This window comes from Chenopodium album, chromosome 2, assembly GCF_948465745.1.
Source record: "Chenopodium album chromosome 2, dcCheAlbu1.1, whole genome shotgun sequence".
In the NCBI taxonomy this organism is placed as follows: Eukaryota; Viridiplantae; Streptophyta; class Magnoliopsida; order Caryophyllales; family Amaranthaceae; genus Chenopodium; species Chenopodium album.
Window position 1 is genome coordinate 81,633,527 of NC_137835.1, and position 24,683 is coordinate 81,658,209.

Consider the following 24,683-nt stretch of genomic DNA (forward strand, 5'->3'; position numbering starts at 1 on the left):
GAACTGAACTTATTAGAGCTAAACTGAATTGAACTTATTAGAGTTGAACTAAACTTATTAGAGCTGAACTGAACTGAAATGAATATTTTATAATAGAAGAAAATTAGGAGCTGAGCTGAACTGTTCTTATTAGAGCTGAACTGAAAATAATCGTATGCGAACAGACCCTATATTCGGCTCGTCACTCTTTCCTGGAATAAAATAAAAATAAAATAAATTACTCATCCTATTACCGCAACCCTTTGATGACCACCGTCAGATCCACGCTAACCTCATCACAAAGCTCATAGCATAGTTAACTGCGTAGTCTCACCCACACCAGAACATAACTCTAAAACCCCTCTTTTCTTCTCTCTCCAAAAAATTCTTCACAACTTCAAATCTCCCTCTACTTCACTTCTCAACTAGGGTTTTAATGGCTACTTCACATCTCGACGATGTAATTTCTTTCCCCTTTTCTCAATTCATTTCTTTTTATCATGTCTTCTGTTAATTACTCTATTTTTAATTGAATTGCTTTAATATAATGTTTATTAATTTAATTTTGGTAGGATGATGATTTCGGGGGAGATTTTCCCGGTAATCAACGCCCTGGTAATTGATTCCCCCCCCCCCCCCCCCTTCATTTATGCGCTTTTCAATTGGGATTAATGGGTGGAATTAATTCATTTTTTTTATTGATTTAATTTGCAGATATTAAGTTGTTGAAATTAGTAAATGTTGATTGTTTTTCTTGAATTTTAGGGGGTAAGCGGGGTTTCGGGGAGCTTGATGATGATGAAGATGATATATTCGGGTCGAAAAAGGTATTTCTACTTGTCTATGATACTAAACTTTATTGATTTTTTTTGGGTTTTATTGGATTGAGGACAATTTGATGTTTAGGGTTATTGAATTTATGTGCATTGCAACCTTAGTGCTGCCTAAATTTGTGGTAAGGTAATGTTTATATGTAATGTACTTTTATGAGAATAATGAGATGAAATGGGATATGGAAAGTAGCTGTGGAATTTAATGGTAAAGGTCTTGGTCGATGGGTTGGCGATGTGGCATCCGGTATGTTTTTCATAGAAGTATTTGTTTGGGACTTTGGGGTGGGAATGGGGGTGGAGGGTGAGAATACAAGTGGGAGTACATTCTATCGAACAATGTTGCCAATGTTTTCCCTATTTATCTCGACCTTAAAGATTCATTATGATTATTTGGTTTCTGTTTGTTTTGTTTACATCACTTTCTTTGTTGATGACTTAGGCGAACAATAAATTGGAAGAGACGGCTCCTGGTGTAGCAACAGGAATGATACTGTCCCTCCGCGAGAGGTATTTTTGCCGTATAAGCTGTAACTGTTGTTCATCTGTTCCGTTCAATTGTGATTTGAATACTTTATTATTTTTACTCAGTATTCTTTCTTGTTCCCAGTCTTCAGAAGTGTAAGGATGATCTCGCGAAATATGAAGTATGCATTCTTTTTACTTTTCTTCATCTCCCTCTTCTTTCTGAACTATATGTTGTTTTGAATGCTGACACTTGACAGTTACCTATACTCCTATATGCTATTTTGCATTCTGTATGAGAGATGAGGGGGTACGTAGCCGCTAGGTGTTCTAATCTTTCTTAAAGTGATGTGAATAATTTGGTATGGGGGAAGCTTTTTGAGGTGCATTAAGAGGATTGGGTTGGTTCTTCAAATGTAAAGGATTGGTTGCACTCTTTTCATACCTTTATCACAAGTTCCAATAAGGATCTCTGATCAAGGGTATTTGTGATTTTTTTAAAGGCTGATGTTAAAATTGTGAGATTTTTTTTTTTTGGTAGTTCCAAGTGTATCATTTTCTAGGTGTATAGGTTATAGAAGTTGTTCTTGTTTGATATGACCATGGTCATTGACCTTATTGTTAGATATGGAATCATAAATATACAAAGTAACAAATGATCAATTGCATCTGTGGGCAAGAGATTTTGAGGGATCTCTGGATTCTGTAGTTCACTTAAGTGATTATTGAGATTAATTTACACTAATATGTAAAGACCTGGTTAAATTAATTATGTATAATGATAATGCTAGTGATTTACTTAGTACGATATATTGAAGATGAGAATTACATACTTTAATTTGTGGCTTTGAACCGAATTGGATTTTGTCAAAGTGCATTAGCAAAGCCCAAGTTTTTTTCCCTTAAGTGATCTCTAGAAATAGAATATTTGACCTATTGACCTGTTTAGTGGAATGCTTGTCTTGTAGTGTGTTATTGCATCTTTCTTCCCATCAATAATCTGTCATTGTTTTTACATCTGCAAAGGATGACCTAAAAAAGAACTTTGAATCAGTAACTCAATTCGATTATTGTCTGCTTAAGTTTTTCTAGTTGACTATCGACAGTTGGTTAAGGGGTTTCTTAGTTTTGGCTGCTTTGTCTTAGATCGAGCTGGAATCTGCAAAGTCCGAAATTCAGAAATGGCATTCTTCATTTCAGGACGAGTCTTTTATATCCCCAGCTACTACTCCAGGTCAGTCATTATTTTTAGCTTATATTTTGTATTTTTAATGTTTTGTATATCTTTCCATTTAACTGTCTTGGAGCTTTTAATTCTGGTTGATATGAAAATGTTCGTTATTGTTCCTGCAGAACCTAAATTGGTGGTTAACTATATCCGGACCTTAAGGTCATCAGACAAGTCACTGAAAGAGCAGGTTGGTGCTTTTCTCTTTACTATCTTTATTATATTATTAATTTTGGATGGTGAATAATTTGTTATTTCTTCTTACCAGCTAGAAAAAGCAAAGAAGAAAGAAGCTGCCTTTATTGTGACATTTGCCAAACGAGAGCAAGAGGTGGCAGAATTAAAGGTCAGTTTATATTCCCATTTGTTTCACCTCGGGAATCCTGTAGTTACTCCATTAGATTAGAAAGGCAATCACCCTCTTTATTTGCTTTCATATTGATGATTGTAAATGTCTATAAAGATTTTTACTTGCTTTCACTTCTATGGAGCTAAGAAGTTGATCATTACCCTTCTCCCATGCTTTATAATCTTGGATGGGGGCACAATCGCAGAACCACTTTTGCAGTCAATGTGGATGGTTGATTGCTATTGCAGCTTGATATGTCAGCTGGTTAGATCATTAACACTTACCATGCTGTGAGGTTTCTCAAATTCCCTTACAATGGTGATATTGGCATGCAGTCGATTATAAAATTGGAGCATAATCAATATATAGACCTAGCTTGACGGTTTGTGATAGTATTCTCTAAAAATCTAATATGCACAATAAATATATGGACCTACCTTGACTGTTTACAATAGCAATCTTTTTGAAAATCCAATATTTAAATCCCACTTGAGATTGTCCTACATGTTCAACAAATGTGAAACTTGAAAGTTGAATGAGCCTCTAATAAACAATTCTTCCAGCTCTGGATTCTAAGAATTTGGCCAATTCTCTCAGTGAATTATCTTTCACATTCTTTTTTGCTGTAAGCCTGTAAGTAGCAGAGTAGACTAATCAATGTTCAGTAGGGCTATAGGATTGCCTGCTTTGAACTTTCATCGGGTAAGGGTGTTAGGTGGATCTGAATGTGCTCCATTAGAGCAATGTTGCCAAGGTAGTATTTTGGTTTTTTTTTTTTTTAAAAAAAAAAATCACTTTTGGCGGGGAAGATTTGGTATGCAAAAGTAGACTTTCAATGGATTATGTCATAGGATGAGAAATAGGTTTATGAGGTTTATAGAGATAATCCATTTTACATTTCAAATATTTGTTGTTGATTGATACATAATTATATCTGATCGAGAGAAAAGCAACTTATAATTCTATAAGTTCTCTCCTGGAAATGATCTGTGGCTGTCTATGTTGGTCCCTCTTTCTTGACGTCATTTATGGGGATTGGATTATTAAGGGTTTTCTTTTTATTTTGTGTGTGTGTGTGTGTGCGTGTGTGTATTGTTTTATTGGTTAACAGTAATCTGGAGTATTTTTCTTCATGCTTATCAGCTGGTGATTATAATTCCTGCTATTATCTAATTTCAGGCTGCAATTCGAGAATTAAGAGCACAACTAAAGCCCCCATCTTTGCAGGTATCTATGAGCGCTCTCTCTCTCTCTCTCTAGTTTTTTTTGGGAAGGCTACCTTTTTATATATGACGATATGTTTCATTTTATAATCTATATTTGAAGAAGATAAGGAGACAGTGGCTACTTGTTTAAGAATTTTATTGTATAGTCAGAATAATATTGTTGATTCTATGGTATGGATGTATGGTGGTATGTACATTCTGCTTAGTCTCCTCAAGGACCCTATAGTTCTCACTCTCCTACTTGGAACCATTGAAAGTTAAACGCTCTTTGCTTAGCTTGTTTATTTTGGCCTGGAAAGCTATAAGTCTATGATCAGAACCAAAACAAGAAAAAAAAAGCAAGTTGAATAGGGCTGATGGTTATTGGCATCACTAAAAGAGAGGGGGGCAGGGGGGGGGCAACTGTAGGAAGTTGAAGTAATAATAGAATATTGAGATACATGTTCTCATGTCATGTGCTGCGTTGTATATTTTTAATGATTGTTGAGTTATTTTTGAGATTTTTTTTTCCCTACCCCTTCTATCTCTCCCCCTTTAAACTCTTTATGGATAAATTCTCAGATTTGAGAGGTTCTATCTCTCAAATATTTCTCAGTTAGAACATATTCTTGTTCATCATATGTTATATGTTGACAAGTGGACACGTGGTACACCATATTTGCTTGGGCCAAAGATTTATTTGTTAAGGTTTTTTAATATTGTTATTATTATTTCTCAAAGTGATGTATATTTGATGTTTTGATCTTGGGCCAAGGTGGACTATTTTGCTGAAGAGACATCCTAGGGATTGTTTGCCAAACTTCATAGTCTTCAGTAGTTTTGTTAGTTATGTTTCATGAATCATTGTGTTTAACTATGCAGTATGGATTTCAGTATGTTTGATTTTTTGGGTGAAACTGTTTTCCTAAAAACCACTCTACTTTTGACTATGATTTGTTACCACTGGCATAACTTCTGGCTGTGATTGCTTGGCAGACGAGGAGATTATTGTTGGATCCTGCAATACACGAAGAGTTTACACGTCTGAAGGTTTGTCCTTGTCACCCTTCTATACCTAAATTTATGAAAGCTTGCTGCTCGTGTACAACTTTTCTGGTTAATTTGTGAAATCTTTTTGATAATGCATTATTTGACGACATGATCATGTTGAGTTCATTCTTGCATTATGTGATAAGCTTCATAATGCTTAAGCAATATGAATAAAAAGAGTTATTAATGAAATTGCATCCCTGCTTGTACATTGTATTCTGATTTGTTTTGATATCTTCTCCCTCTATCACTTTTTTGCTTATTAAAAGATGGATACTTTTTTCGTACCACCTCTGTTAGTTATTGTTTCCACTTGAAAAGATTGAAGATGCTAAGATTTCAGCAAACATTGTCTGCTATTACTTGCTTTCAATGTATTCATTGTTATCCAAGAGTTTGAACTTTGAAGTATGTTCATTCCATATCCAGGACTTATTTTGTAAGTAGCTAGTGGTTTGATGATGATATATATATATATTGGTTTATCTGAGATTGTTTTGTTATGATATCAGAACCTTGTTGAAGAAAAGGAGAAAAAAGTGAAGGAGTTGCAGGACAATATTAATGCTATTAATTTTACACCAAATAGCAAGATGGGGAAGATGCTTATGGCGAAGTGCAAGACTTTGCAGGAGGAAAATGAAGAGATAGGCAATCAAGCTTCTGAGGGGAAGGTATGCTATTACCCTTAGCTTTATTTTTAATAATAAATTTCCTTAAGATCTATGTCGGGAAGGGAAGAGGATAAGTGAATCGACCTAAGTGAATTGGCATATTGCATGAAAAGCTCTTCTGCCCCTTTTATATGCTATGTGAACAGGATTAGCATTCATGCTTTTTATAATCTTGCTTTCTGGGGCATGTAGGTTACAGGCTGAACTTTATTTATAGTGTACCTGCCCTATAAAGATATTTATTAAAACTATGATTGACATCTTTGTAAGCCTATATGTCAAGATGAAATTGGTACGGGTCTTTACTGTACTTGTTGGTTAGATTGCTGTTACTCCTAGAGAAATGAAGTTCTTCGAACGAGGATCTTAGTTTTATGAAAGAAGCCATTTTAGGCATTGGCTCCAATCAGTGGCGGTTCCAGGAATTTGCTCTTATGGGTTCGGAATCTCCAAACGCATACAATTATATCTAGTATCATAAGTAAAAACAAATTTTAAAATTGATAAAGTGGGTGTGCGCAATATATGTTGATTTGAGGTATTAGAGGTTCATTTAATTTTAAGGCGGTTCATTAATTAGAATTGTATTTGGAAAGGAAAAGGCAAATGAATTTTATAATTTTGACAAATAATATTTCCAAAAATACTCTAAACTTTCATCTCAGCCAAAATATATTCACATCATCATTTACCCAATAGGCCAATTCCTATTAACAATATTACAAGTTTACAACTCCAATCAACAATTTCACAACTTAAATCAACTACTTTAATCAATTAAATAACAACTTCAATCAACATATCATAACAATTTTACAACTCTAAAATTAAAAATCAAACTTCCTTAAGATGAGAGAGAGATTTGTGGGGGAAAAGTTAATATAAAAATAAAAAAGAAAGAACGTAAAGCTGCTGCTGCCCCCCCGGGTTTCGAACCGATGATCTACTTCTAAACATGTAAGGCATTTACCACTGGGCCAACTGAGCGCATATTATCATTACTTGCATGGTTTGTTATTTAAACCTTTTTTTTCATGTTAAAAAAAACCTATCTGATTTTTTTCGGATCCAGTATGGGTTTAGCTGAATCCACTGAACCCATACTGGAGCCGCCACTGGCTTCAGTTATGATGTCGTGAGTCCCAACTTTTTTCAGTCAAAGATGTTCTTGTGGATGGGAAAGAAGGATATAACAGTAGGATCTTTTGAGATTGGAAGATGATTTTGTGACAATCTGGTTAGTTTACTTGGTAAGGAGGAAATTGGTGCTTTTTGTATGATGAAGGTTGCCCATTTAATAGATTCAAGTTTCTTTACTTAAGGTTGTTGAATAGCTGGAGTCAAGTGTAACATTCCAACTGGCACATGAAAATTTGTTGAGTTGGTTGATAACATGTTATATGATAACTTGGGGACAAGATATATATGATACTTGTCTTCTTTTTGTACGTGGATAAAACCCTTTTGGTATCTTGCTAACTTATGTTTTAACTCCACAGATGCATGAGTTGTCTATGAAACTTGCTTTGCAGAAGTCTCGGAATGCAGAGCTTAGAAATCAATTTGAAGGTCAGTGATTTGGCTGGAACTCCAGCATCTCTATGCACATTCAGAATGATAACCATTTATCTGGGTGGATTTAGTTCTGTGAATTATAAATCTTTTTATTTAGATAGGCTCAGTTTTACTATTTTTGTGTGATTTGCCTCCTGTTATTGTTTGGTTGTGCGCATTTTAGTTTCTTTGGGTTTATACAACAACAAAGTCTTCGTCCTAAAATGATTTGGGGTCGCCTAACATGAATAGTCACAAGGAATTGTACGATATAAAGAAAGGGACATAACTAGATAATCATTTTAATGAGTTTGAAAAAAGTTGAGTAGAGTGAGCAAACGAAAGAGCATCCTAGAAAAATTAAGGGATTGTTAAAGAATGTTTAAAAGGTTTGAGTGAGGTACAGATAAGTTTGAGAAAGTATATACGTATACAAAAATAAATTTAGAAAGTATATACGTAGTATATAATCACGACACGTTGGCGTGAATTCTCTCCCTCCACACCGCCCTATCCAACACCATATTTTCCTCAATCCCCTTAGCACTCATGTCATTCTCAACCACCTCTCCCAAGTTTTTTTAGGTCTTCCTCCGCCTCTCGCGATCCCAACACTTTAAAATTCTTCAAGCCTCCTTACCGGAGCGTCACTTGGTCTCCTTACATGGTCAAACCATCTTAAGTAATTCTCCCTGATCTTGTACTCAATCGATGTAACACCTACTTTCTTTCTAATTATCTCATTCTTCAACCTGTTTATCTAAAAAATATTCTTAAGTTTTTTTTTTTTTTTTTTTTTTTTTTTTCCAGTTTGCATCTAAATTACTTAAAGGACTGAAGTATAACTTTGATTTTTTTCTCTGCTCATGATCTCTGCTGTTGTCAGTAACCTTGTAAGTTGATTTGGAGGGAAATTGTGCATGTGTACTTCATGCTCAACTTTGCATGTCATCTCATGTCCTTGACATTGTTTAGGAAAACTTGAGAAAGGAGCTTATTCTGTTTATAAATTTTGTGCCTTTTCTCCCGCTACATGTGTTTACTTACGAGATCTCGGTATGACTGCTTTGATCTTTATGCGGATGCTCTAGAGTGTTCAAGGCCAGGCCATACGTCTCATCTGTGATGAGGATGGAGGTGCCTGACTTATCTTATGCTGATGTGGTCTCTTTGGAGACATCTGATCTTATGCTGATGTGGATATGAAAGATCAACTTGGCAAGTTAACTGCACTAGTTTCTGGAATTAATTGCCCCCCTCCCCTCCCCTCTCTCTTCCCCCCCCCCCCCCCCACCCCACCCACCCCCCCAACACACTCACTCACTCACACACAAAAAAGGGAATGTTAGCATCTTTGGGTTATGACTTCATTTCTTCAGATTGATATCTTTTTTTTTTGTTCAACGACACGAGTAATGCGTTGTTATATACTTATATGCTCCCAGTTTTCTGATGAAATGCTTCTGTTGCATTTTGCAGGACTATGTAAAAGCGTAGAGGTGCTGACAACTGATGTTGAGAGATCAAATGAGATGGTAAATTATCTATTTATTTATTATTTGGTGGTTCTAAAGCTTCTGATATACTTGATGCCTGTTGATCAGATTATTGATTTTATACCTTGTTTTTCGTGCAAACTATGAGTCTATTACCTTTGTTGAACTGTAATATGATAACGAGGTAAGAATGCTATCATTGTACTGCAGATCACAAATTAAACCATTTAATTGGCTATTAAAGGATTTATCTTTGATGTTACCTGTTGCAAACTTATAGATGCTTTTCATCTCCTCTTCTTGAATTTTTAGTTCAAGCTTATCTTGTCATATTTGACTCCCTCTGTCCATTTTTTTTTGTCCTATGGCTAATGTTTGGGTCAAACTTAAAAACTTTGACCATAAAGTCTCGTGAATTTATAAGAGATAATATAGTCATCTGGGATCTTGTTAGATTTGTCTCATTGTATATTATATTAATGTATGTTATTTATTTATTTTTATTTTATCATCTTAACACGTATAGAGATGGAGATATATACATTTTAGACGCATCTACAATACCGTAAAAATCAAAGGGGTGAAATTATAGGGACGGAGGGAGAACACTTGGAACTTGACATCCAAAATTTTTTAGTTCACGTTTTTGCAGACACTTCATCTTTATAAGCTCTCGTGCAATTCTCCTTGAAGTCTTACCTGTTGAATTGCAAACCATGTAGTTAATACTCTTAATTTTTTAGTTCACATTTTGTCTTCAATGAATGAAATACTCTCTTTTTCAATTAGTTAAAAATTGAGTATTTGTGCCCTATCCCCCTTTATTATTTGATCTTGAGGAACTTTGCTCATATTATATAATTGCATGTATGGGGTAAGCTGGGTTGATGGATTGTGTATTACTGTCTCCAACTTTTATAAGATCTCAAGTAAGCCATCCAACTTTGCAGGTCGTCATCTTACAAGAGAAGTTAGAAGAGCGGGATGCTGAGATCAAGAGATTGAAGCTTGAGCTGCAACAAAAAAACGGAGCTGAAGAAATAAATGATTCAGCTCCAATGGTTACAGATGAGCCACAGTCGACTGAAGCTGAGGATGTACCACAAACTGAGCTCGATCAATGCTGAAGTCAATTTTTGAGGAGTCATTTGCATTTTCTTCACCATGTGTTACCTGTACATTATTGTTATATCTTTGGTTCCGTGTAGACTATCACTATAATTTTGCAGAGAAACATTCTCTTTGAAAAGAAAGTGAAGTCTGTTGGCTCCACTTGTATGTTGTATATTAAGCTTTTCGTTATGGGATAAGGGAATTTTTTTTTTTTTCCCCCATTGCAGGCAATTGCATTTCAAATTGATGGGTATGGTGCTAAATTGCTGTAACAGTTGGTGCATCAATTGCTTTGCATTATGCAGAGTTGAAGTGTCGACCTATCAAACTTTAAACCTGACCCAAAAGGCCATTTATAGTTATAGAAGGAAATTAAAACAACCTTATTTGATAAAACTACCATCAACCATTAGAATAGGTTTTTGAAATAATGGTTTTTTTTGAAGAAAATGTATACTACCCATTCTATCAAAGAGAAATCCAAAATCTAAAAGAGAAGTGAAGTCAAATCCTTTAACCTCCAATGGATCAACCCAAAACCAAACACTTTGGACAACTCCGCATACAAAAATAATAACTTGAGCCATTTGATAGAATGTGTACATTGGGAGTTAATTATATTGCACATTCTGAACTCAAGCTTGCAAAAGTTTCTCAGTACAATCTAAGGTGCCCTCCGAATATCTACAAACACTCTTACCTTTAAGCAATTAGCAAATGTACAGAGCATGCCTCTCCACTTTCTTATCTATGACAGACGACACGAGTAATCTTAGTCAAATGTCCTATATAGGAGCAAAATAATACAAATAATACTGCATCCAACAGTTTCCAAGTAAACTAACGCTAAACTAAGGCACCCAGGCTTTGGTAGGATTCGGCAGCACAAACGGTGCTAGTCTCATGACCTAACTGCCAGAGATAAATCGTCAAACTTATACCAGAAGTCTGTCAATTTGAGTTATTGCTTGTTTACTTCATCTAGATTTCCACCCCAATCCAGCAGTACCTTTATTTCCAATGCCTTGTAAAGGTTCTTTCAGCCCATGTTGAGTTTTGCCAAGTCCTTCGCCCTGGGCACAGAAGCGCAGAATTACTACTCTATAAAGTAATAAGGAACTACTAGCACAAATGACATCCATAGTATGCTAAAAGAAACTGCAAAGTAGTATTAACTATGAATAAATTCATTTTTGTAGGGCTGATCTGAAGTTGGAACTTGGAAATTAATTAACTGAAACAAGAACCAAAATGTTTTGTCCTTGTTATCCAGAACAAGGACATACCTCTTTCCAGCCCATGTTTTTCAGAATTTTTTGGGCATAACTACCAGCTCCAAGGGACATTTCCAAGGCTTCAGCTGCAGCTTCCTCAGTTGGAGGTGGACTAGCATCATCAGCTGACCTTTTCTGCCCAGGGGCTGCGCCAAAACTGCCATGCAGTGCTCTTCTTTCAGCAGCTCTGTCCCTATATACATTGGTTTTGTGCTGGGAAAAGAAATAATGTTCAGAAGCACAATAAGCAGTACTTGAGAATTTGAGATCAATGCACTTTCAGAGAACGGAAATGCTCTAGACGTGAAATGTTTAACTTTCTAAAAAGAAAAAAAAGAAACGATATGTCAAAGAATTATTGGAAAAATGATATTTGGCAAGTAGTGCAGGGATCCATTAGAATAATGCCATGAGTAAATTTGCAAGAATGATGATAAATTAGCCAAACACCTAATTAAACACTCTCTCAGCTGGTACACATACCAAAAAAATTTCACTAGTGATTCATCTGCATTATCTCTCATCCAACAAAGGCAAGACTAGGTCATCAGCTGTATGAACCAAATCTAGACTTAATCATCACAACAGGCAGGTTATAATTGGTATATATATCTCCATTCCGGCCTCACTACATCTTTCTTCCCTAAAGCAATGATGTTTCCTTGACCTGGCTAATTTCCCTCTTTCCATTATTAGATTCCATTATCTCCTCTCCTCTAAGTAGTAAATAGTGCCTCCTAATTCCCACCTTCCCTAGTCCCCCTTCATCAATCTCTGTCAATTCTCAGAAGTCTAGCTCTAAGATGGTTGGTGGACTTGATTCCAAATCCACCCGAAGTATGTAGTGAACTTGTGATATGATATAATCACATTTACATGCTCAATGTGATTGTCAACATTCTTTACACTCTAAAATAACACTTTAGTTATCTTAGTTGATTCAATATATTATAAATGATACAAAACTTCAGTTGGACATGATAAGGACATACCTTCTCATTAACAGGGGGGTCATCATGGCATGAACTTGTATACTGCTGAGCGAGATCTTTTACTGCTGTTCTGGAACCACATGTTTTATTAGTCCCTTCAGTTGATAGCTCAGGAAATCCCCAGTCACTGGTTGGATTGGAAGCATCATAGTTCAACAACGTGGCTAAATATCTTGCACTAGGGGTCCGCAGCTTATATACTTGCCCTGCATAACGATCTCTTTCAATAAGAAGGTTGCAGATACATGTTTGATAAGAAAGAAAGGAAGTAAAGAGAGTAAAACTGTAAAAGGAAATGACAGATAAAAAATAAGTGAAGGGAAAAAAAATTATTTCACTTGGCAGCAAAAAAGAAGCAACACAAAAATGCTTTAGCTAATGATCACAAAAAATTTTGTCTAACGAAGTTGATCATTATTCATTACACTAATTTCTGATGACGAATTTTGCAACTAGGCTATCTCCAAGGACAAACTGATGGAAATAAAACTCACACAAGTTGATCAATGCCTGGAAGCAAATACTATGACAATAGGATTGTTTTGACGAACCTTTAGGCTATACTTATTGAACTGAATTCAGTGCTCATTAATCATGACTGGATCAAGGTAAATGAATTTCACCCAGCTGTAGGGAGGAACATAGAATGAGAAACTGTCCAGATTTGAGAGCAAATGTTGTTACATGGTAATTGCTTTCAGGTTTCAGCTAGGGTAAAAATACTAAAAATAGATCAGGAAAGTCCCAGTTCTCCAGCAAGGCAATCATGTCAAAGGGCAGGAACGTATCAGCAGGTTGGCACCAGCAATATCTTGCCAAACTATTATGAAATCACTTTTCTTTTTTTCTTTTTTTTTTTATAAGAATGTTAGGAGTGGTTGCATATCAGGAAGTATGTGGTGAAGGAAGAGCATGATAGAATATAAAACATATTGTCAAATTCCTAAATAAAATGAGGTCGACAGCAAACCTGATCTAACCTGCACCAAATCAAGACGAGCCTTGCATATTGGAGCTGTTTTCAAACGACGACCATGAGAAGGCATGGAAGGATGAAGCTTGGAAGAAGGCTGCACTAATCTTCCAACCAGCTTAGCCACTGGGAAGGTTCCTTCCTTTTTGATCTCTCTTACCATTGACCAATCCCACAAATCTATAATGTGAAACTCTGTCCCAAAATCATTTTGCGGTTGGACAACTTGACCATACTGAGCCTGCCAGCTTTCTTCTTCCCAAGAAGCTTCTGCAGAAGATGGTCACAGGATCAGGACAACAAACAAGCCAGTTCATCGAAGACATATAGAAACCTTTTCAAGTCAGCCATAAAAATCAATCTGCAAAAATCACATTGGATCTTCAAAAAGGGTCCAATGTGATTTTATAACATCAAACTCAAATGGAAGAATAGACACGCAATAAGATAATCTGACAAAGTAAAAACTGAAAATAACCAAAATAAATCTGCAAATGTTTGTTAAGGATTGATGAGAGTATTCAGAGAAATTTGGATTTAAATAATAAAAAAAAAATAAAAAAAATAAAAAAAATAAAAAAAAGAAAGAAAGAAAAAACCTTCGTAAATGAAATCATCACTTGGATCCATTGCAGTGTGATGGTCCATACTCAACTCATCATCTCCATCTCCATACAATTTGTTGTTTCCTAGAACAATCAGAAGTTGTCAGAGATACGAAATCTTGATGTCTAATGCTACATACTTCATATGTACTAACATATAACCGAGTAAACAGACCATCAACTGTGGACACAGAACCATCCTTGTCATTTGTTTCCTCAGGAAACTGCTGGTAATCAGTGGGAGTAGATTCTGTATTTTGATATCCCGACAAATATAGTTCAATTAATGTATCTTCTAACCTTCAGAAAATGAAAAACAGACAACAATTAACAATTTGGAAATAGAAGTACTGAATTTGCTACAATGATTAGGTTTACCTCAAAGTAGCTGCCTACCATTCTGACGGTGGAGGATTACCATGCAACTCACTGCTAGTGCACTCGCCTGCTGGAGAGATTAAAAAGATTTTGTTTTTGAACAACATATGAAAAACAAAAAGGGTACTAGTGACATTAAAAAATAGTGAGTTAGCTCGAGAGTTGTACTTAATGTTCTAATACAACTATCAGATGAAATGTGATGCACCAATGTTCACAGGAAGGCAAAGGAGGTGAAGAACTACCAGTACTTAAAAACTTTAAAACAATAAGACTGCTGCAAAGGCGAAGTCGGTACATAAATTAAGCAACAACTTCATTTTGTAAAGCATTGAAAACTGGCAACAAACAAGAGCAGAATTCAATTAACATACAGATTTAATTCAACTATACCTATTTCCTGAGCTGCATCATCATTTTCTTGGTAATTTAGCTCATATTCCTGCTTACATTCAGCTTGCAGCTGAGATTCACCCAGGCCTTCAGTTTCTGATTGATAACCCTGCAATTTACATTGCATAACAATAAGATGTGATTCTAGCATTCTACCATCTATCTCCCAAGAAAATCAAATCGATCAAATAAAGAAAACAAACATTATACCTTATTATAGGAATCAAAAAGTATATAATTTCCATCCTTAAATTTGTAGTAAAATCCATCTCTAGTACTGTAATACCACCCTTCATTTGGGTTATGATAAAACCCACTTCTGCACCCATGTAAATTACTCATATAAGGCAACAACAAATACACACAATTTATCCATTACGGAGTAATAGCTTAACCACCCAAGTTTATTATATATGAATTGGATGCAAGGAGACAGGAAATGATGTAAACCAAATTTAATTACATATTTTCGAAACCCACTTAGGAAGACGGTAACCAACTAAGATAGTTGACATCCACGACTCAACTATTAATGGAAACGGGGCAATAACATCATTTAATCAATCAAAAAAGTAAAAATGTCCAATTTATGAATCTTGCAATATGTTCTTCTTCATCTTTGCATCAATTGAAAAATTAAGATAAATGGGTGATTGAATATTTGGAAATTACACATACATAAAAAAAATCCCAATAAAAATTTGAGAAAATAGGAAGAAGAAGAAACCTGGCATGATAGTAAAGCTGGGAATTTTGGTCCCAAACAAAAGAGTCTTCTTGATTCTGAGTATATTGCTGCGCCTCTTCTTCTCCAGTACAAACCTCAATTTCTTCCATCTTCCAAAAAGAATAAAAATAAATAAATACTATTCGTATTTAGAACATGTAATTATAAGGGTTAAACAGATTAACAGATTGGATGAATGTCATTCTATGTTTGAATGTTCACAACAATCACAAGTTCTCAACGGAATCTCTTGTTATTTTCTTCTAAAACAACGGATGATAAAATGTTTAAGAAAAGAAGGTTTACCATTTTATTTTTTTTTTCGTTTTAGGCCCAGATTGGTGGTACCGTTTGAGGTAGCGGTTAGCGTTTTGACCTGTCAAAACACTACTGGAAAAAATTTAAGAGTGTTTGGTAAGGTAGCGATTCTAGTAGCGGTTAGCGATAAAGGTAGCGTTAAGGCAGCTTTTTTCAAACGTTAAAAATAGTAGCATTTAGAAGTAGCGGGTAGCGTTTGACCAATATTATTACTTTTAAAACAATATTTATATAAAAATTGATATATTTTGGTATTGCAATTTGCAACCGTTACTTTTGCCAAACACTCATACTATTAACTGTTTCTTTGACAGCAAACCTCTACCACTACTCGCTACCTTAACAGATACCCGCTACTCGAACACTAAAAGCTACCCGCTACCGCTACTTTTGCCAAACAAAACCTTAGAAGAGGTGAATAGATTCACCGAGATGTTAATTAATAATCAAGAAATGATTAGCACCTCCCAATGATTTTAACAAATTAAAGACATATTTTGTCGTGTTTTATTCACTTTGTTTTTACTTATACTATGTATCAAATAAAAAAAAAAAAAAAAAGTTGATTTATCTTATTTTAGGTAAAAGTTAATTAGGTAAGATAATTTGTATGTAATTAGACTTCAATTTTTTTTTCTTTGTATGTAATCAGACTTCAATTTGATTTACTCCTATTGGACCCGTTAACGTGCAAAACGATGGCATAGCTACTACATAGTATAAGATGTTTAGTTGTTTACATTAGATAAGCCAAACATTTTTTTTCGCCTAAACAATATTGTGATGCATATAGTTAGGAACAAAGGGGGTATTTAGTATATTCTCAAAATACTTCACATTCCCAATATGAATGTATCATACTAGCAAGTGTGTATATGTGTAATACTAACAACAGGTGATGTAACAAGCAATGCTTGACTTTTAGTGGTGAGGATTGAGCCTTCCAACCTTAAATTATTACTAAGGGCATTTTGAGGGTGGAGAAGTCTCTTACCCTTCCTCCCTACTTTTAAAATGTTTAACCTGTAAACTCAAGTAACTCGATAGGGTTGACCTATAAAAGATTTTGATTCGATATGACATGATAGTTTGTCTTACCTACTTTTAACGGTAAATTCAGAAGACGGGATCATTACAATCGTTTACCTTTTTGGAAAATAAAGGTTTTGGCCCAACAAAGAAAAGTGGGCTACATCCTAATGAAGTACCAAAGAATTCTGGCCCAATAGCTAAAATGGGTTACATAGACTCCTAATTACTAGTTGCTGGACATAAAACCACATAGAATTAAAATCTAATCACCAAGTAGGCTACTACAGAAACACCTAGCAAGATTGTTTCTCCTACTAATGGTCTAATACTCTAATGCATACATTGCTAATTGCTCTGTTTTGTTCAAGTAATAGAAGTTGGTAAAGTGGATCAACCCAAGTTGGGGCCATGCCCTAAATGTTACTCCGTGCCTAAAATGCGACTTGAGCACGACGTATAGCCCAACATGCACACGTTTAAAGAATTTGTAATAACCGCTTCATACTTATTGATGTATGTGCTTGGCATAATGACATAACCTATATAAGCAAGCACTTCAAGAATGAGTAGTACCTAGTGAATGTGCGTTAGTGCACGCCAACTAAATTCATATGCTTAGACCTAAACTTATCGCAATTTTTGTTGATGATCTTAAATGCATAATGTTAGATACTTGAATTCTATAGCCGATATAAATTGTATTTTTATACATATGAGATGATATTTGTGAGTTCAAACTTCAAACTAATATCATAAACAAACTTGGTACATTTTTAGGGCAAATTCTAGTGACTGTAATAGTCAAAATATATACACAAGAAAAGGCCAAAGAAGGTAAATATGAGTGATGCAGAATCATACATACTGTAAATTAGATCAAAGCATGAGCATCTCTGAATTTGGAGAATGTTAGTCTTTGCTTAACCACGTGTCAACTTCCCAGTAGGGGACCTAATTTACCTATATTAATGGGTTTATAGCCATTCACAAATGTCAGCTTCAATCAATGCATGCTTAATTTTCTATCTATTAATGTTTTCATCATATGATTGGATAATAGTTGCAACTTGTTTTTTTTTTCCCATTTTTGTGATTGGTTACTATTCCTTCTATGACCTATGGACTATAAGTAAAAAATTAAAAAAAATAAAAAATAAAAATAAAAAAAAATAATAAAAAAAACTTCACCTAACATAATACCACAATCAGAGAGTGAGGGGTAGCTCAAGTGGTTAGAGCTTCCCTCCCGGTTCCAAGAGATCTTGGGATCGATTCTCACCCCCGCCCTTGTGGCTCTCTAAACAAAAAAAAAAAAAAAAATAAATAAATAAAAAAAAAAAACATAATACCACAATACTTTTACATATTAATACATCGGTATGATTTAATCGGTCGTCATCATGTTAAGATATCATTATATAGTAATATACTTTGTACATTGTATAAATCGATATACAATACAGCTTACTATCATTCTAAAGTCACAACGATTGATAATGTTATCAATCAAATACTAATTTGAAGTAAGCCAAAATTTGTTCTAACTTAAGAATCAGCTCAAGAAGGCTAAACCACACAGGTTTGGACCACTAATCTTAAATTGAAGCAGGCTGAAGCAAAGGCCGGCCTACAACCAATGCCCACAAATTAAGTGATAGGTAGAAACTTGGGACCTTATATATGGTCTGTTATTTGTTGTTGCTGGTGTTGTTATTACTATATTGACGTCTACTTCGATATGTATGGATAGTTTTCAATGATTGGTATACATTACTATAATATGGAGTATGTAGTTTATTGTAATTTGTTGATAACTAAGCAAGGCTAGCATGCATACGAACGCCATGGTTGTCTAGTTTGAGCTCGAGGCTTGTGAGTGCCAGATGTAGAATATTTAATGTGGAAGAGCGTTAAATAATTTTTTTTTAAAAAAAAGCTTGTATAAAGACTTGAACTTATAGGCTTTTTGCACAATTTCAATGCTTTACCAGTATAAATTTACATCTTTACCTAAAAAAAAAATCAATTTTTTGCGGCGCTGGTACCACCCAGACCCCTTATTAGTTGCGCCTCTGCATTGTGACTTGTGAGGACTTTTTTTTTTTTTTTTAACTAGGACAAAACGTGATATATGTCGCAGAAGATTGAGTTAGTAAGTGGAGTCTCCTTATAGAGTGAAATGGAGTATTTATCCCTATATTTGAATGAAAATTGTCAAAATAAATATGCAACTACTAAATAATTATTACCATTTGAATACATTATGGAATAGATCGATACATCTTAGCTTATTTGATAAATTAACATTGTTAGTTATAAAGGCCTCTAGTATTAAATAGTGTTGTATGGTTAAAGGATGAATATGACTTAACTCTCAATGAATTTAAGATCGATGATTAAACATTTGGTCCCAAACATACAAAGGATGCCCACATAATTTAACTACCTGTTAAAAAATCTGATTTTGTGGACCCAAATAATGACCAATCTAAAATCCAAAGGAGTATATATTAATACAATTACACAAGATGAATACAAGTAGGTTTAGTCACTTTCATGTTTTATATGTTATGGTCTACTCTTAATTATAAGTGAGTTTATTAGGTACAAGATTTTAATTTTGGTAAATATAGTAGTAGATCGTTTTAACTAACATGCTCTTTGTCTGCCAAGTACAGTCCCTATCTATATACCTCTGAGCCACTGATCATTATTTCATGTTTTTATATCATGATATGTCCCTATACTATACTATAGCTTATCGTACTTAACTACATAACTAATAATGTCAATTATAGGGGAGTTAATACTTTGTAATATTGTCCAACCAAATTTGAATTTATAATCGTTGATTAATTATAGTTAGGAATGAGTCATACTAACATACAGGAGACTCAACATTAAAAATGACTCAACACATCACACTAAATTTAGATCAAGTCGATGATTATTGTTTATGTAGTCATGCATAGATCGAATTAGTCAAAATTGTTTATTGACATATATGTATATCAGTCAAAGTGATGCATTTAAATAGATACGGAGGAAATACTATTGTTAGGTAACATAAATTAAAGAAAGAATATTCTTCCCCTTTCTTTTGCTTGCAGCAAATTGACTTTAAACTATTCACATATGTTAGTTTGTTGATTACTTTTTTATGACTTTTAATTAGAAAGATATTTATAATAATCGTGTGAAATCTTGTTGAATTCGTTAACCCATATCTTGTACTCTTTCCGAAATTAGGAACTATGGTTGATAGAGGCAAATATAATATTGTTACTAGTAATTTCATTTCTTAGTCTCATTTTCCTTTCTTATTATTATGTACTTCATTAGGCATGTAATAAGAAATTGTTAATAGAAAACAATGCAATGTCAACTCTTTCCGAAAGCTGAAAAGTGGGGTGGTGTATGTGTTTCACATGTCAACTCACTAATTACTGGTCTAGTGCGAATAAAGGGTGTTTCATCCCACCAACTAAATTAAGTCAATTCCTTAAGTATTTTACTAATTTGCTTTCTATGACAATTAATTTTTAAATTTCTAATCAAAAGTATGTTGTCTTGAGTTCTTTTGACTTGTATTTTTTTTCAATTTCTTATTAAATTTGAAGAGAATGTTTAATATATTATGGATGTACAAAGTATTACTTCCTCCGTTTTTATTTAGTTGCAAGACAACCCTTTGACACGCATGTTAAGGAAGATATTAGACTAGGTAAACGGGTAAATTAATTTACAAAATTTTAACACCTATAAGAAGAAAGGATAAGTTGTTACGGTTTAAATTTCATAGCTTAATTCATTCATTTACCTAGTTTAATCCTTTCATCGACAAGCGTGATAAAAAGGAAGTGTATGAGTATTATTGAAATCAACACTACTAGCTCTTTTAGGGTTGATGTTAGACTATTTGCAAATGATAATATTACAATATAATCCATCTTTATTTCTCAACAATCGTAAAAATTCATAATATTGTTGGTCATTAAAAAGTTTGTTGTCTCAATTATGTGCCTATTTCAAAAATTTACACGAGCTATGTTTTCTTCAACTTATTTTGAATGATGTCATACGTTGTAAAAAATTTTGAGATAATTTTAGGATCTATTTGGATTTACTGAATTGAGCTGAACTGAACTGAATTGAACTGAATTGAGCTTAACTGAGCTGAACTGAATTGTTTATGAGATAAGAAAATTAGGAATTGAACTGAACTGAAATTAAATTGAAGAAAACATGCCCTTGGATGATATGATTTCAAATGAATTAGGACAAAAATAAGTGACATATACTCTTAAATTGATTTAATTTCAAATAAGGGCCTATTTTGATTTACCGAACTGAACAAAATATTTTATGAGAGAAGGAAATTATTAAGAATTGAACTGAACTGAACTTATTAGAGCTGAATTGAACTGAATATCTATTGAGAGAAGGAAATTAAGAAAAGAACTGAACTGAACTGAATTAAATTAAACTGAAATGAAAATAAGCTGAATAGAACAGACCCTAAGTCATAATAAGGTCATATAGTATATAGACTGCATGATTACTCACAAATATCTTTTCAAGTCGTACTTCCTAGTTATGAATAAAATAATTAGAAAAAGAATTAGTAAAAAAAATAAAAAATAAATAAAAAAGAAAGAAAGAACATGCCACAAATTATTAAGTGCCTGGTTAAAGATGAGCTTAGCAAAGTAATTGCGACATTGCGCATTTGCGCACACTATATCTTCCATGTACCAAGGAAAATATTGACTTACCTAAAAACCTTTAGTTTTTGTTTAAAGCCGTCCCATAATTTAACATTCTTATTGGGTTGAAAGTCCCACTTTAATTCTAATATCAAAATATTTTAAGTTGTTCCAATCCAAATCAGAAACCCATGTTAGGACATGTATAATTATGACACTTGCACCATCTTATAAAGATCTAATTAAGTGTAGATGTGTCTACATAGTATAATAAAATATGTGCTATGCCTTTTTATAACTTGGAGATAGATCAACTAAATGCAGTTTATTTACAAGTATACTGTAACTAGTGATATATAACTGATAATTCGAGCAAGTAAGATTTGATGTAGTTGGTTGAAAATCCACTTAGCTAATAACCTTGAGGTCACAAGATCAAATCCTCAAAACTTGGATTGTTGGATATTTAAATCTTCAAAGTCTTCAATACATTTATTTGATGTTCAAATAAGGAGAATTGGAGAATAATGCTAGCTTTGATTACAATAATGGAATAAGTAGAAGTAACATATAGATTGAGGAAGAATTTATAAAAATTGAAAGAGAGTCGATCTACTACTGTTATTACAGGTTACTACTTCGTATGTATTTGAATAATGACTTACAATATGTAACGAACTTAACATTAAAATATTAAAATCTAATTCTAGATATTGCCCTACATAAATTAAGTTTTAATTGGAAAAATTACGAAGAAGTCTCTTCATCTTTGAATGAGAATTAATATAAACAAGCCTTAGCTTGATTGACTCTCTTTCCTCCCAAAAACATCCTCTATTAAGAAAGAAGAAATAAAAATTATGCACTTAAAAGAAAAATTATGATATGTATGTATTCCTAATCCTTTTCTTTACATTATACATGTATAACCCTTATAATTTCAAATAGCATCCAAAACCCCATATATATATATATATATATATATATATATATATATATATATATATATATATATATATATATATATATATATATATATATATATATATATATATATATGGGGAGGCTCTTGTGAGAATTTTTCTTATGTGAGAACACTCTTTATGTTCTAAATTTTTACTTGTATGTTCTAAATTTTAAATATGATGTTCTAAACTTTTCCTTAGGTGTTCTAAATTAAATCAAATGTTCTAATTTAGTATTCACATGTTCTAAACCATAAATTAGTTAAGTTTAATATCATAAATTTTAAATAACTTGTTCCAAAATTTTAACTTATATGTTCTAAATTTTAAAATGTGTGTTCTAAGATTTTTAATTATATGTTCCAGATTTTAAAGCGTATGTTCTATATTTTTACTCGTATGCTCTAAATTTTTTACTCACACTTTCTATATTCTATATTTGTTTGTTCTAAATTTTTATCCACATGTTCATAATCTTAAATCAAATGTTCTAAATTTTACTCATATGTTTAAAATTTCATAAAGCAGATTTTATAAATTTTAAATCACTTGTTCTAATTCTTAAATCAAATGTTCTAAACATATTACTCACTTAGATGTTCTAAATTATTACTCAGATGTTCTAAATTTTAATTTCAGACGCATGTTCTAAATTTTTACTCGTATGTTCTAAACTTTTACTCACATGTTCTAAATTTAAAATCAGTTCTCATATAAGTATGAATTCTCACATATGAACATATTCTCACCGGATTCCTCCCCTATAAATTTAGAATATGCGTCTGAAATTAAAATTTAGAATATCCGAGTAATAATTTAGAACATCTAAGTGAGTAATATGTTTAGAACATTTGATTTAAGAATAAGAACAAGTGATTTAAAATTTATAAAATCTGCTTTATGAAATTTTAAACATATGAGTAAATTTTAGAACATTTGATTTAAGATTATGAACATGTGAATAAAAATTTAGAACAAACAAATATAGAATATAGAAAGAGTGAGTAAAAAATTTAGAACATACGAGTAAAAATATAGAACATCAATTTAAAATCTGGAACATATAATTAAAAATCTTTAAACACACATTTTAAAATTTAGAACATAAAAGTTAAAATTTTGGAACAAGTTATTTAAAATTTATGATATTAAACTTAACTAATTTATGGTTTAGAACATGTGAATACTAAATTAGAACATTTGATTTAATTTAGAACACCTAAGGAAAAGTTTAGAACATCAGATTTAAAATTTAGAACATAGAAGTAAAAATTTAGAACATAAAGAGTGTTCTCACATAAGAAAAATTCTCACGAGAGCCTCCCCCTATATATATATATATATATATATATATATATATATATATATATATATATATATATATATATATATATATATATAAATTCATCCTTGACCCTTTAAATACCCAATAATAAAATATGTACATCCCCACCTCACCACCTTTGTGGGTACCCATACCCACCTCGCACCTACTTTACCGTCCAACGACCAATAATCAACCTCTCTCCATTTGATATTTACTTTTTTACTCATTTGAAAATCTGCATTCGAGCTAAAAATATATAAATGATTATATGAAACAAAATGCACTTAATTACCTAACTACATTGAAAAATATGATTTATTCTTTAATGTGCTTAAACCTAGTATGAGAATTGGGAATACATGTGAGAACTAACACAATTATTATTAAAACATATGGCCTACATTGTATTATAGAAAAAATATCCATCCATGTTTAACATGGCTTTGTAGATGGGCACGTCGCACAAGTATGAGATAGATACAAAGCGAGTCAGGTGGTGACGGGGTTGGGCAAGATAACCTAATATGATGGGGTTGGGCAAGATAACCTAATTCTACATTTGCCCCATCATCTATAATGAATTCACGAGTGAAAATATTAACCATGTATCCATCGTCTCATATTACTCTCTAAACCATTACCATTTTTGAACTTAAGTCTTCACAAAAACCATTTCGTTGACATCGTTACCTCTATCTGTCTATGTTTGTAATTTTGTTATCAAATTCAAACATTTTGCATCATATCCTTTTGCACTAATAATAAGGGTAATATAATAGGAGGAAAAGACATGTATACTCTCGATGAAAAAGGAGGTGAGTATGTTAGGGTATGTATAGTATATTTAGGGCCTATTCTCATTAACTAAACTGAGCTGAAATGAATTGAACTGAACTTAGTTGAACTGAACTGAATATTTTATAAGAGAAGTAATGAAATTAGGAGCTAAACTGAACTGATCTTATTAGCTGAACTGAACTAAAATTGAACTTATTAGAGCTGAACTAAATTGAACTGAAAATAATTGTATCATAACAGGGCCTTATATAG

At 33.0% G+C, this 24,683-nt stretch overlaps 2 protein-coding genes across 4 annotated transcripts; one reads left to right on the top strand and one right to left on the bottom strand.

Annotated features, from left to right (window-relative positions):
* The first annotated feature begins 323 nt into the window (after positions 1-323).
* On the top strand, positions 324-10,152 carry LOC145589728 (FKBP12-interacting protein of 37 kDa-like). Its single transcript, XM_081646410.1, has 14 exons — positions 324-439; positions 552-594; positions 745-806; positions 1,252-1,319; positions 1,420-1,456; positions 2,421-2,508; positions 2,628-2,692; positions 2,771-2,848; positions 4,031-4,078; positions 5,053-5,106; positions 5,619-5,780; positions 7,280-7,349; positions 8,814-8,869; positions 9,781-10,152. Exons 1-14 carry the CDS (start codon positions 416-418, stop codon positions 9,955-9,957), a joined length of 1,032 nt encoding a protein of 343 aa, XP_081502536.1. The 5' UTR covers positions 324-415; the 3' UTR covers positions 9,958-10,152.
* A 356-nt stretch (positions 10,153-10,508) lies between these two features.
* LOC145589739 (uncharacterized) lies at positions 10,509-15,549 on the bottom strand. Of its 3 annotated transcripts, none has more exons than XM_081646438.1 (10): positions 15,286-15,549; positions 14,769-14,874; positions 14,559-14,667; positions 14,184-14,235; positions 13,963-14,087; positions 13,782-13,871; positions 13,180-13,452; positions 12,210-12,415; positions 11,230-11,430; positions 10,509-11,016 (listed from the first exon to the last, which is right to left on the bottom strand). In XM_081646438.1, the coding sequence occupies exons 1-10, from the start codon at positions 15,393-15,395 to the stop codon at positions 10,921-10,923; spliced, it is 1,368 nt and encodes a 455-aa protein (XP_081502564.1). In that variant the 5' UTR covers positions 15,396-15,549; the 3' UTR covers positions 10,509-10,920. The 3 variants fall into 3 exon arrangements, with proteins under 3 accessions (XP_081502564.1, XP_081502547.1, XP_081502556.1); XM_081646421.1 differs by having other exon boundaries at positions 14,769-14,877; XM_081646430.1 differs by having other exon boundaries at positions 10,510-11,016; positions 14,184-14,232; positions 14,769-14,877.
* Between the last annotated feature and the right edge of the window lie 9,134 nt (positions 15,550-24,683).